At 44.7% G+C, this 16,624-nt stretch overlaps 1 protein-coding gene across 1 annotated transcript in view; it reads left to right on the top strand.

The window, feature by feature from the left end:
• Positions 1 to 9,748: 9,748 nt before the first annotated feature.
• Positions 9,749 to 16,624, top strand: part of EYA3 (EYA transcriptional coactivator and phosphatase 3) — a 39,538-nt gene continuing 32,662 nt past the window's right edge. Inside the window, exons 1-3 of the mRNA XM_069971597.1 lie at positions 9,749 to 9,836; positions 12,864 to 12,998; positions 16,430 to 16,494. Coding sequence (XP_069827698.1) covers positions 16,462 to 16,494 — 33 coding nt within the window. The 5' untranslated portion in view covers positions 9,749 to 9,836; positions 12,864 to 12,998; positions 16,430 to 16,461. The remainder of the gene's footprint in view (positions 9,837 to 12,863; positions 12,999 to 16,429; positions 16,495 to 16,624) is intronic.

Raw genomic sequence — 16,624 nt, 5'->3', positions numbered from 1 at the left:
GTGCATTACGTAGACACAGGAACCCCCCCAAACGTTACCATATTGCATTCTTATTTTACGATTACACCAATTTATATCTTCATAAATAATAATTTTAATCATACATGTTATGGTAGAATAAAAGTACAACTACTCCTGTAAAAAACAAGCCCTCACATTGCCCTGTAGATAGAAATATGAAAGTGCTAGAGCTCTTAGAAAAGGAGGAGGACAAAACAAAAATGAAAACTTGCACAGTCCACTGCGTTATTTTGAGCTTGGTCCCCAAAGAGTTAAAGGGAACCTGTCACCCCCCGTGCTGGGGTGACAGGCTCCCGACCCCCCGTTAGAGCCCCCTATACTCAGCTAATCCCGCCGGGTCCCGCTTCTGGAGGTGGTCGGGGGATGAAGATCTCAGTCCAACGCTCATAGAGAATGACGGAGCGCTGGACTCTCCTGTCATTCTCTATGGGTGTTGGACTCATCTCTCAGCGCGCGCGCCGGGCTGCAGCGGCTGAGATCTTCATCACCCGACCACCTCCAGAAGCGGGACTTGGCGGCATTAGGTGAGTATAGGGGGCTCTAACGGGGGGTCGGGTTCCCTTTAAGTGTCACTGTCCTTTAAAAAAAAAAAAAAAAACTTGACATATCAGAGAGACACTCCAAAACTTAAGATTGGTCTGGGTCTGAGTGCTCAGACTTGTACTGATCAGGAGAACGAGTGGTGAGAGGACTATACTCCTGTGTGTCTGCTCCCCGCTGTGTGTGTAAAAAATGTCGGGCTTTATAGGCTGTCAGGCAGTCACGTGACCCAGACCAGGGAGAGGACTGCGCTTATTGCGGTCTTTTCTTTTCTCGTTCTTCTGCAGACTCAGACCCGTACCGTCTCTCTGACATGTTAAAAAAGTTTTTATAAAGATAGTGACATTTTAAGATAGCTTCACTGCATTTGCTGGTTGATATAATACTATAGAGTGCTCCTGTATTCAGGGTAAGGCCCGGTTCACACTAGACAAAAACGGCAGAATTCCGTCATGCTCAGTGTCCTGGAGGCCGTGGTGAATGGGAGGGCGTGCGCCCCCTCCTATTCACTCACTGCAGAACACTAAACACGGTGGGATTCTGCCGTTTTTGCTCAGTGTGAACTGAGCCTAACACTGACAGATTTCATATGAGGCCCTGCCCTGTTGTACTGGGATGGTAGAGCTGGCAAGTGCTGTCACCTGCAGGTAATGTTGCCCTTTCAGCTTATATTGTAACATTATGGGGATATAAATGATTAACAGCAGGTTATAAGACACTCCCTTCCCCTATAGGGTAGCTTCACACACACCGTATCGCAGCAGATTTTCTGCTGCGGATCTGCTGCAGCTGATTTGATGTAAATAACTGAACACAGCATCAAATCTGCTTCGGATCTGCTGCGGATCCAGTGCGTGTGAAGGCACCCATAGGGTTGAGCAATTATGGCCTAAATCAACATCACAATTAATTTAACTTGTAACCTCGATTACGATTACTACACCTCTTTCATAAGCCACCCTTTTTTTTTTGCTAGTCACACCGATTTGGGCATGCCAAACTGCAGAAGTTTATTTTTCTTGGTTAATTGCAATAAAGCTGAGAAGCTTATTCTAATAATCGACTGTGTGTGTGTATAATATATATATATATTGGGGTGCACTGTCGCTATGATCTGTACATAATGGGGGGGGGATGCACTGTCACCTGTCAGAGCCCCACTGTCTCTGCTTTCTGGGTGGCTCTGGCTATTATTGGGCTAGACAGAAATATTCTGCCATAGTCTATTATGGACATTTGCCCCCTCTGCCCCTGCTTAATAGGCACAGTCTCCTCCTCATCTGCGCTGAGCGTGCAATCCCCTCCCCCGGCAGGTGCCTCCTTATCTCACTATGCCATACGCTGCGGCATGCAGAGCCTGGATGACACCTACTACTGCCAGCTGCTGCTGAGTAGCTCGGAGTCCAGCTAGGCTCACAGGACAGGAAGGGGAGACCATAAATATTCCATGCTTACCTGCCTGTGCTCCCTCGTCATGCTCATGTTTGAATCTCTCTGACTGACTGGCTGAAAAGGGACGGTGCACTGATTGGCTGAGTTGGCCGTCCTTGAGCCGGGATTCAGAGATTCAAACAGGAACGTGAGGAGGGAGTGGGGACAGGTAGGCATAGGCTGTTTGTTATTTTTACCAGCACGGCAACTTATTAGTTAAGGCAATCACTACATTCTCACAGCAGATTTTCCCTCCACTGTATGAATATAGTGACCTCCTCGTAAGAATAATGGAGGACCATGCATAAATTTTTTACGTTTAATACCTTTTCACGCAAGGGCGTAACTGTACGTCCTCGCGTGGGTGTGGGAGTTCAAAGCGGGGCCGCACGGCGACCCCGCTCTTAACCGCCGCGGTCCTGGGTGCGGCATGTAGCTCGGGACCGCGGCTATTAGCGGGTACGGTCCGATCGCCGTGCCCGCTAATTAAGTCTTCAGATACAGCTGTCAAAGTTGACAGCTGCATCTGAAGACTTACTGCAGCCTCATCCCTGGTGTTTAGTGGGGAGATCGTCCCCCAAAAAATCCCAACCTGCAAAATTGCGCATTTTTGGTCGCATCAAATCAGGCAAAATTGTAATAAAAAGCGATCAAAAAGTCATATATGCGCAATCAAGGTACTGATAGAAAGAACACATCATGGCGCAAAAAAATGACACCTCACACAGCCCCATAGACCAAAGGATAAAAGCGCTATAAGCCTGGGAATGGAGCGATTTTAAGGAACATATATTTGTTAACAATGGTTTGAATTTTTTACAAGCCATCAAATAAAATTAAAAGTTATGCAAGTTGCATATCGTTTTAATCAGACCGACTTGAGGAACATATATAACATGTCAGTTATTCCATAGGACACACGGCGTAAAAACAAAGCCCCCCCCCCCCCCCCCCCCCCCCCAAAGAAAAAGAATGGTTTTTTTTTTTTTTTCAATTTCACAGCACATATAATTTTTTTTCTGGATTCGCAGCATATTTTATTCAAAAATTCAGCCTGTCATTGCAAAGAAAAATTAGTGATGCAAAAAATAAGGGCTCATGTGGGTCTGTAGGTGTAAAATGCAACTGCTATGGCCTTTTAAGCACAAGGAGGAAAAAACGAAAATTAGCCCGGTCCAGAAGGGGTTAATTACCGAGCCTTAACCCCCCCCCCCCCCCCCCCCCACACACACACACCGATGCTAATAATCTGCTCAAAAATAACTTTATGTATCTGCTTTGATAATCTGCTCAAAAATAACTTTATGTATCAGCCCATGGGGAGAACATAACAAACAGTATATTCGCACCTTTTGTCGCTCTCCCGGTGTCCTTTTGCGGCACATTAAGGTCCTCGGCTGAGCGATATTGTTTCTCTCCTCATCTTCATGACGGCACCACAGGAGTTAACTCAATCCCTAGGGACAGGAAAAGCACAAACACGAGAGGTTAAAAGCCCCTCCCCTTCCCACAATCACCAGTGCTTTTCTTGTCCCTTCGGGAAGGCACGAGAGGTGGGGATCCGTTGTGAAGAAGAGATCCCCCGAAGAAACGTAATCAAGCTTACCCCCCTAGCCGAGTCGATCGGGGTTCGTCCCCCTTCCTCCCTGGGAGCGGCTATGGATCGGAGATCCGGGGGTTCGGGATGGTCTGGTCCGTTCCATCCTGGTGTGAGCGGTCCGCCCGGGCGCACGCGGACCAAATCACCCGCCGCCAAGTAGAAGCCACGGGTCCTCCGGGTTTCGGTGCTGCCGCATGGTGTTTGACCTTCTTCCGGCCACGCGGCGTTCACCGGAAGTGAGGCGGGGGGGGGGGTCACAGTGACGTCCTCACGTTCCGGCGTGTGACGTCAGTATGTCCCCAGGTAAGTAAAGCTTCCGGGCGCCGAATTGGAAATGGCTGGTATGCATATAAGAAGAGCGGGTCGTCCGTCTGATGAGGTCTGAATTGGGCAGGATGGATTCCTCTTCTTCCGTGACAGTGGCTGCCGCGACTGATAAGACTCCCCATGCATCCTACGCAGTGACTACTTATTCTGAGGGTGACAGGCCACTCGGCCAATTGCTGATCACAGCGCTGTCCCATCTTGGCAGATCTGTAAAATACCTGTGGTGGCTGGAGCCCGGGAGGTAAGTGCACTTTTATTTTTTTCAAATGACCTATCCTCAGGCAAATATATTAGAAAGGCTCCCATGGGGAGTATCCCTTAAAGGGACAACTCCGTACTTCATTCTTATAAAAGTGTCAGGGAGGCTGAATGAAATAACGTGTTCTAACTTCCCCGCCTCCAGCGATGATGCCACTTACCTCTGTTTCGGTCTCCTGGATTTCCTGCCGCTTCCTGGTATAGGGAAGGCAACCTGAGTTGTGACGTGTCAGGGCCGCTTAGCCAGTCACTGGCCGTAACTGGGTCCCGCCTTGGCTGCTGACACACTGAGTGGGCCTGACGCATCACTACCCAGTCCTCCTCTCTAACCAGGGAGCAGCCGGAGAGGTGAGAGCATGTTGTTTCTTTCAGCCTTGAGGAAAGTGGCCGTGTTTTTGTAGCGCTGGATAACCCCTTTAATTCAGCCTTCTGCAGAGACTTAACCTATGGGGTCGCTGCAGAGGGGTGGATCAATATTGATAGAGTAGGTGTAGTTATTGGTGCATCTATGTGCGCTAAACGGCCTAATTTTGCATATATTTTTTTTAAATGGCATTTTACAGACAAAAAAGATCTATTGATAGTAACTCCATCTGTTTAACATTCCCTATATCGGCAGGTTAGGATTTTCTAGATTCTCTTGAAATGATTGCAAAGGTGACCATAACTTTTATTTGCATACAATAAATGCTTCAGCTTTGCTTACATTGTCTGTTGCAGATTCCTTATTGTTTATTTATTTAGTTTTTTTTAATTGCGACACAGATCACCTATTGTAAATTAAGGGGTCCATTCAAATGCGGACAGGTATGAATGCACACCTGCAGTTCTATGTGAACCTGCGGAGAAGGCTATCAATTACAATTGTCTTTCATTCACACATCTGTAGTACTGTCCGTGTCCTAAGACCCACAATAATGGACGGCAGTACGGATGTACAACCACATCCGTAACTCTCTGTAGTAGCACATACCTATTCATAAGTGAATGGGGCAATTTTGGGTGTGTAAATTCATGTTACATGATTATGATCCATTATGGAAGATGTGCTACGTACTAGAAACGCATAGTACCATTACGACTGTATCAGTACAGTAGCGCGAACACTTAAATTGTTTCGGAGCTCCCAGCATCATAATGCTATAAGATGCTGGGAGCTCCGAAACAATGTAAATGTTTGTGCTACTGTACTGATACAGTTGGTACTTGATGCTGGGAGTTCTGTAAATCTGGTCCAGAGCACATCTTCCATGCATGTACCATATTTGCAAGATGTGTAAATGTCCCCTTAGGGCGCAAATCCGCCATGGAATCCCTCTGTGCTCAGTGTCCTGCTTTGAGCGAATGGGAGAGCGTGCTCTCGTCCACTTGCTCTCCGCTCAATGAATGAACATGTTAGTTCTTTGGGAGGAGAGGGAGCGGACGAGCATGCGCCCTCTCCATTCACTTACAGCAGCACACTGAGCGCGGCGGGATTCCGACCTTGCTCAGTGTGAACTGGCCCTTAGTTTACATTCACATATATTTGCCATATTCAAAACAAAGGAGCCCCTGGAGTTCATGCTTCTCCCCTGTAATACCCCTTTAAGTGTGTTATTGCAAAGCACAATCAGTGTTGCAAAAAAAGGGATCATGTGGGTCTGTAGTTGAAAACATGCAAGCGCTTTGGCAAAAATTTTTAATTGCCTCAGTCATTAAGGGGTTAATAAAACAGGCAGGTCAGGAAAGGCCATGGTTCCTCTTTAAATTAAATTCTGTTTATCTCCTTTTAAGTAATGTATTTTTAGTTGTTTAAAGAAAACTAATCTTTGCGGGGTTACTTTGGAAAACCTTTTGGTTGCTAAGTCACAAATTGACCAGCACCGTCCTTGGCAGGCATGCATTGAGCCACACCTGGTTGGTGTTAATGGAAGGAATTAGGTGAAATGGGCCAGGTATTAAATTGGCTAGATAAATGTATGTGAGCCGTAGGCGATTCATATAACTGCAGCACCTTGAGATAACAGGCTCACAACTGGAGAACTCCAAATGATAAGTAAAATTAATTAACTTGAGAGCTAAAACCCCAAAACAGGCAAAAATGCTTATCTGGAAAAAGTCATATTTTAAAATAAGCAGGCTGTAGGAAGTTTTGTTTTTGTTTTCTTCTAGTTGGAGTGTTTCACCCCCCCCCCCCAGTTAACAAAAAAAAAATCAGAAATTAGTATTCACGAAGATTGTTTGATCAGTCTAGTGCTGCGTTTACACGGAACGATTATCGTTTGAATTTTTCGCATAATAGATCTGGTTTGAGCGATAATTGTTCCTTGTAAACACAGCAAACGATCAAACAATGAGCGAGAAATCGTTCATTTTGATCTTTCAACATGTTCTTAAATCGTTGTTCGCTGAAAATTCGCAGATCGCTTCGTGTAAACAGTCTTTCACCGATTTACCCTATGTAAAAGATGGGCTTAAGCAATCTTAAAAACGATCCCAATAACTTTTGCGCTTACGCTGTTTACCGTGCGAGATCAGGAACATGATAATTTAATAGTTAGGGCAAGTACGCATATGACGATACCAAATTCTTCTTTCTTCTTCCTTCTTCCTTCCTTCCTTCTTTTTTCTTTTTTTCTTCTTTTTTTTTTCTTCTTCTTCTTCTTTTTCTTCTTTTTTTCTTCTTCCCTGGGGGACTTTTATTATTACTGCAGTGAACTCTCGTAGAGATCACTGCAGTGTACATGTAATACACTGATGCATGAGATCAGTGATAGATTGCTTGGGGGTGCTGCAGTCAGAAGCAATCTATTACCGAACCAGGAAAAGATAGGAAAGGGTGGCTAATAGGTGATTGAAGCATATTACGAAGTTATGTAACTTTGTAAAATGTTTTAATATATGGGGGAAAGCTTTTCGCTGGAGTAACACTTTAAGTCAGATTGTTTGGCATTGGAATACCGGTGGCTGAACGATTTGGATGCAGCCCCAGGAAGTCCAGGAAAACATGGATAAAGCCTACATGGGTGCATCCAACTTCAGCCACCGGTATTAGAATGCTGAATGATCGAATTTGAGCATGCTGTAGTTGCGTTCATCTCTTCTTCCTAGGTGTATTAGAACGTTGATGCTAATAGTGATACTAAAGTGATACAGACACCTCATATACCGTGTATTCTAATAGGAATATACGTTGTGGGGTGGAGGTTAGTGCTCTGTTTCAACAGCAGCACTGGATCAGAGAGGTGGGATGTGGGGACCAGGTCTTTGACACCCCTTTAATTCTCAACACGAACATTATTGGCAGCCTAGAGACTCTTGTCACTTCTTACTTCTTAAAATTTATATATATATATATATATATATATATATATATATATATATAAATCTTTCTTTAATAAAGTGTAAAAAAATATACCCTTCAGAGTAGAATATTTCATTTAACTTAATGGGAAGATAAACTTTGAAGATAAAGAATCTTGCTGGGATACAAGACTGAAGGTAACAAGGATTTTCATTTCTGATGTTCATCACATTGTATTAAGTCTGTTCCGAGGAGCCATTTATTTAATTAGCACAAAAGCAATTATGGTAATAGATTTGACCATTTTTATGATAACAGTATTACCTGAGCAGACTGTTGTGCATCTCTCCAGCTTTCAGCTAGCTTTGTAATAAATGCTGCAGGATGGGTTCCATGTAACCCTTATTTTTGGTAGGGGTAATTGATTTAATTGTTGCTATTTAGTAGATGTTTAACCACTGAAGCCCAGGGACCTCAAGTACCCTGCCGGAAGGCATTTTCCCCCAAGTTGTGATAATGTGTCAACTCAGGGGTGGGGGATGCCTGTCCTAGCTGATGGACTAGCTGCTCAGCCGATTGGTGACTGGAGCGGCATCCTGCCCCAGTCACTCACTGACTGAGCGGCCAGTCCATCAGCCGGGTTGTGACATGTCAACGCTGGAGTGCCCAGCCCCACCTCTTAATGCTGGCACGGGGAGAGGTAAGTTCCTACTCCTGATCAAATTCCCCCCTGCCCCTTTAAAGGAGAACTCCCAGCAGATGAGAGGCAGGGCTGAGATGTGACATGGCAGGCCAGTCATTCAGCAGCTGTAGCAGTGTCCTACGGACAGTGCGGCGGACTGTGGGCATCAGCGCTGGAGCTGGGGGAATTAAGTGGTGGTATTATTTTCACCCACCCCCTACCCAGGCATATTGGGGGGGGGGGGGGGGGGGAGAGAGAAAGTGTCCTGCCTGAAATTCTCCGGTGCCTTCACACAAACCGGATCTGCAGCAGATTTGATGCTGTTGGGATGGTGCAGATTTGATGCTGTTGGGATGGTGCAGATTTGATGCTGCTGGGAGGAATTTCAAGCTGAAATGAGAGTGGATTCCTCTTCAATTCCTCACCTTTTCCTCAGTGTGCACCCTAAAACAGTGGACCTACAAATCTTGAACAAATACGATATGACAGATTATGTAGTATTATCATCATCATCATCATGTTAACATATATCTCAGGGTAACATTCTTATCTGTCCTATAAAACCATCACTGTGCATAACTACAGGCTAAAAGGTGTGTCATATACGCTTTAGTACTTTTTAAAGGGAACCAATCACGCCAAAAATCAATCTTAAGATAAGGAAACGTGGTGGCACATCACCCAGCACGTTTTCTAAACATCCCCCTGTAACCTCCGTGCCCCCCCTCCATCAGTCAGTAATCTTACTTTGAAGAAGTCCCGCGCTGTATGTACATTTCTGGCAAGTAGTCACGGTGGGCGGATTTAGTCAAGGTGGGCAGAATCAGTCACAGGTCCTGGGCGTATGTAATGGCTGTAAGGCTAGGTTCACACTGCGTTTTCAGCATCCGTTTAACGGATCCGTTTTTTTTAACGTCCAGAAAAATAGGGTCAGCAACGTTTTTTTGTCCGTTTTGGTCCGTCAAAAAAAACGGATCCGTTTTTTTTTATAATGAAAGTCAATGGAAAAACGGATGCACACAAATTAATCCGTTTTTTGCAATCCGTTTTTTATGCGTTTTTTTCAAAAAACGGATGCGTTAAACGGATGCTGAAAACGCAGTGTGAACCTAGCCTAATCACGCCCAGAGGGGTGTGATTGAGAGGTCTGCCTTCCATCCACGTTACCCAGAGGCTTGCGTTTCACGTCGGCGGCGCGCTGACATCGTCCGCACGCAGTGCCGTCATCTTCCGGAGTCCGCGCATGCGCAGTACATCGGCGTCTTGTCCCGCCGTACTGCGCATGCGCGGACCACAGAAGACGTCTGCGCTGTGCGCGGATGATGTCAGCGCGCCGCCGATGTGAAACGCAAGCCGCCGGGTTCGTTTTTACTATCACCCGTGACAGTCTTTGTGGTAGCATTTCTTTACCAAATTAAAATTAAAGTTTTTGAGCAGATTTTTTGTGTTTATTATTGGTGCTGGTTATTTATAGTTTCCTACACAGGACTTTTTTTTTTTTTTTCCTTTGCAAGTGATTGGGTTATTTAATTAATAAAGCATGGGTTAAAATAAAAATGTTGTCTCCCCAGGTCAAAGATTTGTTGGTACAGATTTTTGTGCAGATCCAGAAAAGCACCAGGTCCTGAAGAGGGGAAAAAAAAAGGGTCCCAATTCCAGGTCGGGGAAAAGGGTTCTACTCAACCCTCTTTCTGGTAAGGAAACTGGTTCCTTTTAATAAATTATAAGCTTGAAGCATCTAAGTTTAGCTAGATTTTTTTTTAGGTAGTTAGTCTTTTTTTTAAATCTCATGTCTTCCAGTCCTTATCAGCTTTTGTACGTCCTGTAGGAAGTGTTGTATTCCTTCCAGTGTGACATTTCCTACAGGACATACAGCAGCTGACAACCCAAATGTATTTCTCATACTCTGAGCACCCTACATCACACATTTAGCTGCATACAGATTCCTGCCTACAGCACCACACCACGTTGCCGCTAACCATCATAAGAGGGGTATATAAACACTTTAAAACATCACTTTTAATGTATAAGCTTAAAAAAGTCCCCACAAACATCAAAACATAACCTACAGGAGCCAACATGCACAAACAGGTATCCTTCTATTTATACACAAGGTTTACCGCATATAGTAATGATATCAAAAGGTCTTACCCCTCTGATGCGGCTGTCTTCTGGCATATGTAGGGTAGTGAAATCACCACTGAAAAAGAAATCAAACAGGGCACAGTGAAAAACCATAGTCAAACCCTATATAGTTGTGTGTAAACTACCCCTACTCGCTCAGGGTCTATGGAGCACTCGCCCTAAGAAGGCGACCCCTACCCTGATCTACCCCTTGGTCTGTCACTGTTATACCCTTATAACTAAAGCCCTAAAGCATCTCCATGCACTGTATCTGATGAAGAGAGCTTAGGCTCTGGAAACGCGTTATATTTGTGCAATCTGAAATAAACCCTTTTTGTTTCTTTTACCTAAAACTTTGGTCCCATGACTTTGTGAAGACAGCGCTGGTGTTTCCAAGGAGTCTGGCAATTTTTTCTTTTTTCCTTTCCTGCAATCTCCTAAGGGAGATGCTATAAGGGTCATGCTTTATTTGTTCCAGTCATTGTAAATAAAGTCTCAAAGTGCCTATAGCTGATTGAGCGAGCCAGTCACACCCCATTTTCTGAGCTCGGGTAACAAGTACAATGTAGATGGCACCTAAGAGGTTATAGAGAGGATGAGTCTTCAGGGCACGCTTGAAACTGAGTATTAGGTATGAGTCTGAGCTCTTTCAGTAGGGCATTCCAGAGAACTGGTGCAGCACGAGATAAGTCTTGGAGGCGGGAGTGAGAGGTTCTGATTATAGAAGAGGTTAGTGTAAGGTCGTTAGCGGAACGCAGAGCACATGAAGGACATTGGTGGAGGAGATGTATGGAGGGGCAGAGTTGTGGAGAGCTTTATGGGAGAGGAGTTTGAACTGTATTCTGTATTTAATGGGTAACTAGTGCAGTGACTGGCACAGGTGGGAGACATCAGTATAACTGCTGGAGAGAAAGATGAGCCTAGCTGCTACGTTCAGGATAGACTGAAGAGGGGAGAACTTAGAGGAAGGAACACCGATTAGTAGGGATTTACAATAGTTAAGACGGGAGTGGATCAGGGTGAAAGTCAGAGTCTGAGCGGTGTCAGTGGTGACAAATGGATGGATTCTAGAGATGTTTTTGAGATGAAGATGACAGGAGCGTTCAAGAGCTTCAATATAGGGAGTGAAGGATAGATCAGAGTCTAGCAAAACCCCCAGACATCGAGCTTGATACACAGGAGTGATGCTAGTACCACAGACTTGAGAGTGAGATGTCGGGTTTGGGTTGGTTAGAGGGAGGGAAAACATGAAGTTCAGTTTTAGAGAGATTGGGTTTGAGAAACAGAGAGGCCATAGTGTTCGAGAGAGCAGATAGACAGTCGCTAGTATTTTGCAGGAATGCAGGGCTGATGTCACAGGAAGAAGTGTATAACTGGGTGTCATCGGAGAAGAGATGGTATTTAAGACCAAACCTGCTGATGGTCTGTCGGATGGGGGCTGTATAGAGGGAGAAGAGGAGGGAACACAGAACTGATCCCTTGGGAACCCCAACAAAGAGAGGTAAGGGAGAAGAAGTAGAGCCCGAGAAGGATACACTGAAGGAACGGTCAAAGAGGTAGGAAGAGAACCAAGAGAGAACAGAGTCCTTAAGACCAAGGGAGTGGAGCATGGAGAGGAGGAGCTGGTGGTCCACGGTGTCAAACGCTGCTGAGAGATCCAGGAGAATCAGCAAGGAGTAGTTTCCTTGTGACTTGGCCTTCAGGAGGTCATTTGATACCTTGGTGAGAGCAGTTTCAGTTGAGTGAAGGAAACGGAAGCCGGACTGTAGAGGGTCGTGAAGAGTTATCGGAGAGATAGCGGGTTAGGCGAGAGTAGACAAGACGTTCTAGGAGTTTAAAGATAAAGGGGAGATTGGAGACTGCTCGATAGCTGGCTGCACAGGATGGGTCTAGAGATGTTTTTTTCAGTAATGGGGTTATTATAGAGTGTTCGAATGTGGAGGGAAAGAAACCAGAGGAGAGGGAGAGGTTGAATAGTTTATTGAGGTGAGTAGTGACAGCGAGAGATAGGGACTGTAGGAGGTGAGAGGGAATAGGGTCAATAGGGCAGGTAGCGGGAGGAGAGGAGCTTGGCGACTTCTTCCTCTGTCACTGGATCAAAAGCAGAGAGTGAAGAGAAGATGGGATCTATGGGGCTTTGGGGCTGGGAGGTGATGTCAGAACGGAAAGTGAGTTGCTAATTTAAGGGGTTAATGACAGGCTGCAGCATTATCTGTGCAGAGCCTGTCATGCATCTACAATGCTCCGAATCGTGCTCTGTTCCTAAGCACACTTTGTAGCACATTAGCAACTCAGGGCGTACGGGTACGTCCTGTGTCGCCTGGTGACAGGCAGGCAGGGGCACCAGTATGCCCATAGCCGCTATGGTTAAATAGAAATAAGTTACAAATCTATATAACTTTCTGACACCAGTTGATTTGAAAGAAAAAAAAAAATCTGAGAACCCTTTTGATACCTCTATAATCAATATTTGTGGCCCTCTCGGTAGCTAATCATTAAGTAAATTTCTGACCTCAGGGTGACTAGGGTTATAAGTGTCATAAGATGCCTTCTCTATATCACTCTTACAATCCATTTTCGCTTATCCCTCTATTTAGGTCAGTCAGTGAACATTACCAGGGATGGCTGCCTTGAGGAGAGGGTTTGACTAGACTGTTCCAGGAAATTGAAGAACCTCGGCCAATCTGTTATCTTATATTATGCTATCACGTTACCCAAAAACTACTTTCTAGGTGACTACAGAAGTAAATGGCCTACATTACACTAGAGATTATGCCTTTTTTATGGTGGTTATATAAGGGCAAGTTTTTTTTTTTTTTTTAAGCTGGGTCAGATTATCTAGCAGCCTTGATATAGCAAAGCAGTTCTTGTTAGAGCCACGTTCAGTTTCCTATATTGACCAAGTCTTATTGCTACATATACAGTTTTTACTGTATATTCACTGTTGGGGTACCTTCATTCATACCGTATCACAGGGGATTTCACAACGGCAGTTCCACAGCGAAAAGCTGTGGTCCCGCTGCTGCCGTTTTCATTCCACTGTGCGTATGTAAAGCCCCGTCCCCCTTAACCCACTGCTGCCCAGTTAATTCATTACCCATCCATGCCCCGGTCTGCTTCTGTGGCTCTCAATGCTCCGACGTCCCGCTCAGCCTATGAGTGCTACCTGCTGCAGGCCTGAGCGGGAACAGGGCTTAATATACTTGCAGGGGAATGAAATATCTGCTGCAAGCATGTAAACACATAGAAAATGACTGAACCAGGAGTCGCAGGAGAACTCCTAAGCGTGAAATCTGCTGCAATCCCGTATGTGTGAAGGCATCCTTAAAGTGACACTGTCACCCCCTCTTTGCATTCTGACTTCTCTACACAGGTATAAAAGGTAAATTTTCCAGTTTTCATACCTTATTTTACATCATATGTCATGGTGCTTGTTCAAGTAAAAAGTGATCTTTTTATCATCTGCAGATTGTACTAAGTGGGCGGGGCTTTTCAGCATCTGCACCACTTAGCCCCGCCTACAGCGTCACAGTAGATCCCGCCCCTCCGTGATGTCGTCGGCACATAGGCCCCAACCCCTTGATGCCCATTGGTATGGGCTGACCTAGAGGGGGTGGGGCCTAGACCTTTAGCACATCCTGTTCCAATGGTCAGCAAGGGGGCGGGGCCTATGTGCGAGTGACGTTACGCAGAGTCGGGGGCCTAACATGGGGCTGTGGGCGGGACTAAGTGGCCCAGTTGCCATGAAGCCCTGCCCACTTAGCACAATCTGCAGATGATAAAACATCACTTTTTCACACAAGCACCATGACGTATGACATAAAATAAGGTATGAAAACTGCTAAATTTACCCATTACACTTGTGTAGAGATGTCAGAATGCAAAAAGGTGTGGGGACAGTGTCATTTTAAGCTTAATTTTTAGATATTTTCAGTTTTGTTTTTGTCCTAGGGTCTCATTTTCTCTAATTAAAAGTTTTGATTGTTCCGGGTCTGGGACCCGTACTGATCGGTAGAACAAACGCAGCTCATCTGGAGCTCATCTTCTCTCCGCTTGTTCTCCTGATTGTTACGGGTCTGAACACACAGACCCGGACCAATCAAATTTTTTGACATATCTCTGACATAACAAAAGTGAAAGGTGCAACAGCACCCAAGAATCAGGTCTGTTTGCCAGTAAAGAGAGGGGAGAATGCACACTGAAAAGCTGATACTCCCAATTAGAGATGAGCGAACCGGGTTCGAGTCGATCCAAACCCGAACGTTCGCTATTAGATTAGCCGGGGCTGCTGAACTTGGATAAAGCTCTAAGGTTGTCTGGAAAACATGGATACAGCCAATGACTATATCCATGATTTCCACATAGCCTTAGGGCTTTATCCAAGTTCAGCAGCCACCGCTAATCAAATACCGAACGTTCGAGTTCGGATCGACTCGAGCATGCTCCAGGTTCGCTCATCTCTACTCCCAATTTTTTCAGCAAAGTAACATCAAAATGCAAAGGATCCAACAGGAGTAGTAGTCTTCAAGAGAACTTTACTGCAGCTGCTACTTGTCTGGAATATGAAATAAAGTTCTCTTGAAGACTACTACTGATATTGGATGCTGTTGGATCCTTTTGCATTTTGATGTCTTTATAACATTTCAAAAGTTTTTTTTAAAGTGACAGTGGCAATTGATGAATAAAGAGATGTTTGTGTTTGGAAAGAATGAGGCAACCAAAGTGTATCCACACAGAATTGGGACAGCCATATAGCCTCTACTCAGGATGGGGCACATGTTCTTCAACCACTACAGCCACCAGACACAGTAAACTCAATGTTTGCCTTGTACTTTCCAGGGCCGACGTCTGTCGGAAAAGATGCATGTAAACACTGTTTGCTCATGTTAACCTTCCAGCTGCCGTACAGAGAATGGAGCAGCTTAAAAGGAACCAATCGCTACCTTTTGTGTGTGTTTAGAGGGGAACCACAGTGAAAATGTATTCTTTCAAATCAACTGGTGTCAGAACTTAATTACACATCTATATTATTTTCAATTTAAAAATCTCCAGTCTCCTAATACTTATCAGTTGCTGTATGTCTTGCAGGAAGTGGAGTATTCTTTCCAGTCTAAGGGTGGGTTCACACTACGAAATCCGCATGAATAAATTCCGGTGGATTCCGTAGTATGACATGACAGCCCAGCCATAGAATGGTGTCTATGGCAAGGGCAAATATGTCTACCGTTGTGAGCGGGTATGAGCGACAGAATCCGCCAGAAAACATATCAGTGCGGATTCCGTAGTGTGAACCCACCCTTACACAGTGCCAAAGCAGTAGCAAATCCACATAGAAAACCTCTACTGCTCTGGACAGTTCCTGACATGGACAGAGGTGGCAGCAGAGAACACGGTGTATTCTTTCCAGTCTGGCACGATTTCCTGCAGGACATACAGCAGCTGATAAGTACTGGAAGACAGGAGATTTTAAAATTGTAGTAAATTACAAATCTCGAAGTTTATGATGCCAGTTGATTTGAAAGAAAAACATTTTCGAATGAGTTCCTCTTAACCTACAAATGGTGCCTAAGGAGTTGAGGATACAGCAGTACTGGCACTACTATGTCTCACTGAGGTTACACATGTCTTCAGGGACTATCCAAGCACTGGAAATATGTAAGCTCACTGGGAGAAGGAGAGAAAACTATACTTACCACTCCTGACCACCGTTCACAGAGTGAAGAGTGATGGTTGGCAACCTAGGCAACGAGCTAACAAATATACAGGAAAAAAATAGGTCATGGGAATTACCCCTTTAATTGCTTCTTAATTTTTACCGTAGAATATAGTTTTAGGCATGCTTTAAAGGGTTTGCCATTTTATGGGAAAATTGTTCTGTGCACTTAATGACAGCAGCTCCCTATGAGGCATAGAGCTAAACCAGACTTCCTCATGCAGGCTGTGCTGCCCTGATATGTAGTGATTTCTGTCCATGAGATGGCTGAGCATGGAGGAGCATGTGAGGACACCGCATTATTAGGGTTGTGGGATATGGATCCCTGCTGTATAGCCTTCTGGTTATCTATATTATATACATCAAAACATTTTTTAAATATATGGTAAAGCTAGTGTCCCTCCTACCCTATAGAAAGCTTCTAAAAGTTTTTATTTTGTTTTATCATAGAGGACATCATTGACTTAAGGAAGACTACAGCCATGGAGAATGGGCAGGAATTGCCAGAACAACCGGTAACTAATTTTCTACTTTATTGTTAATATAATATCATTTACTATGGGCTCATAATAATTGAGCACTGATCTCAGAGATCAATGCAGTATATATGTGTACTGCATTGATCTGAGAGATCAGTGCAGTCAT

The sequence above is a fragment of the Dendropsophus ebraccatus genome, chromosome 5 (genome assembly GCF_027789765.1).
Source record: "Dendropsophus ebraccatus isolate aDenEbr1 chromosome 5, aDenEbr1.pat, whole genome shotgun sequence".
Taxonomy (NCBI): domain Eukaryota; kingdom Metazoa; phylum Chordata; class Amphibia; order Anura; family Hylidae; genus Dendropsophus; species Dendropsophus ebraccatus.
The sequence above is the reverse complement of the archived record's forward strand: the minus strand, read 5'-3'. Positions and strand labels throughout refer to the sequence as shown.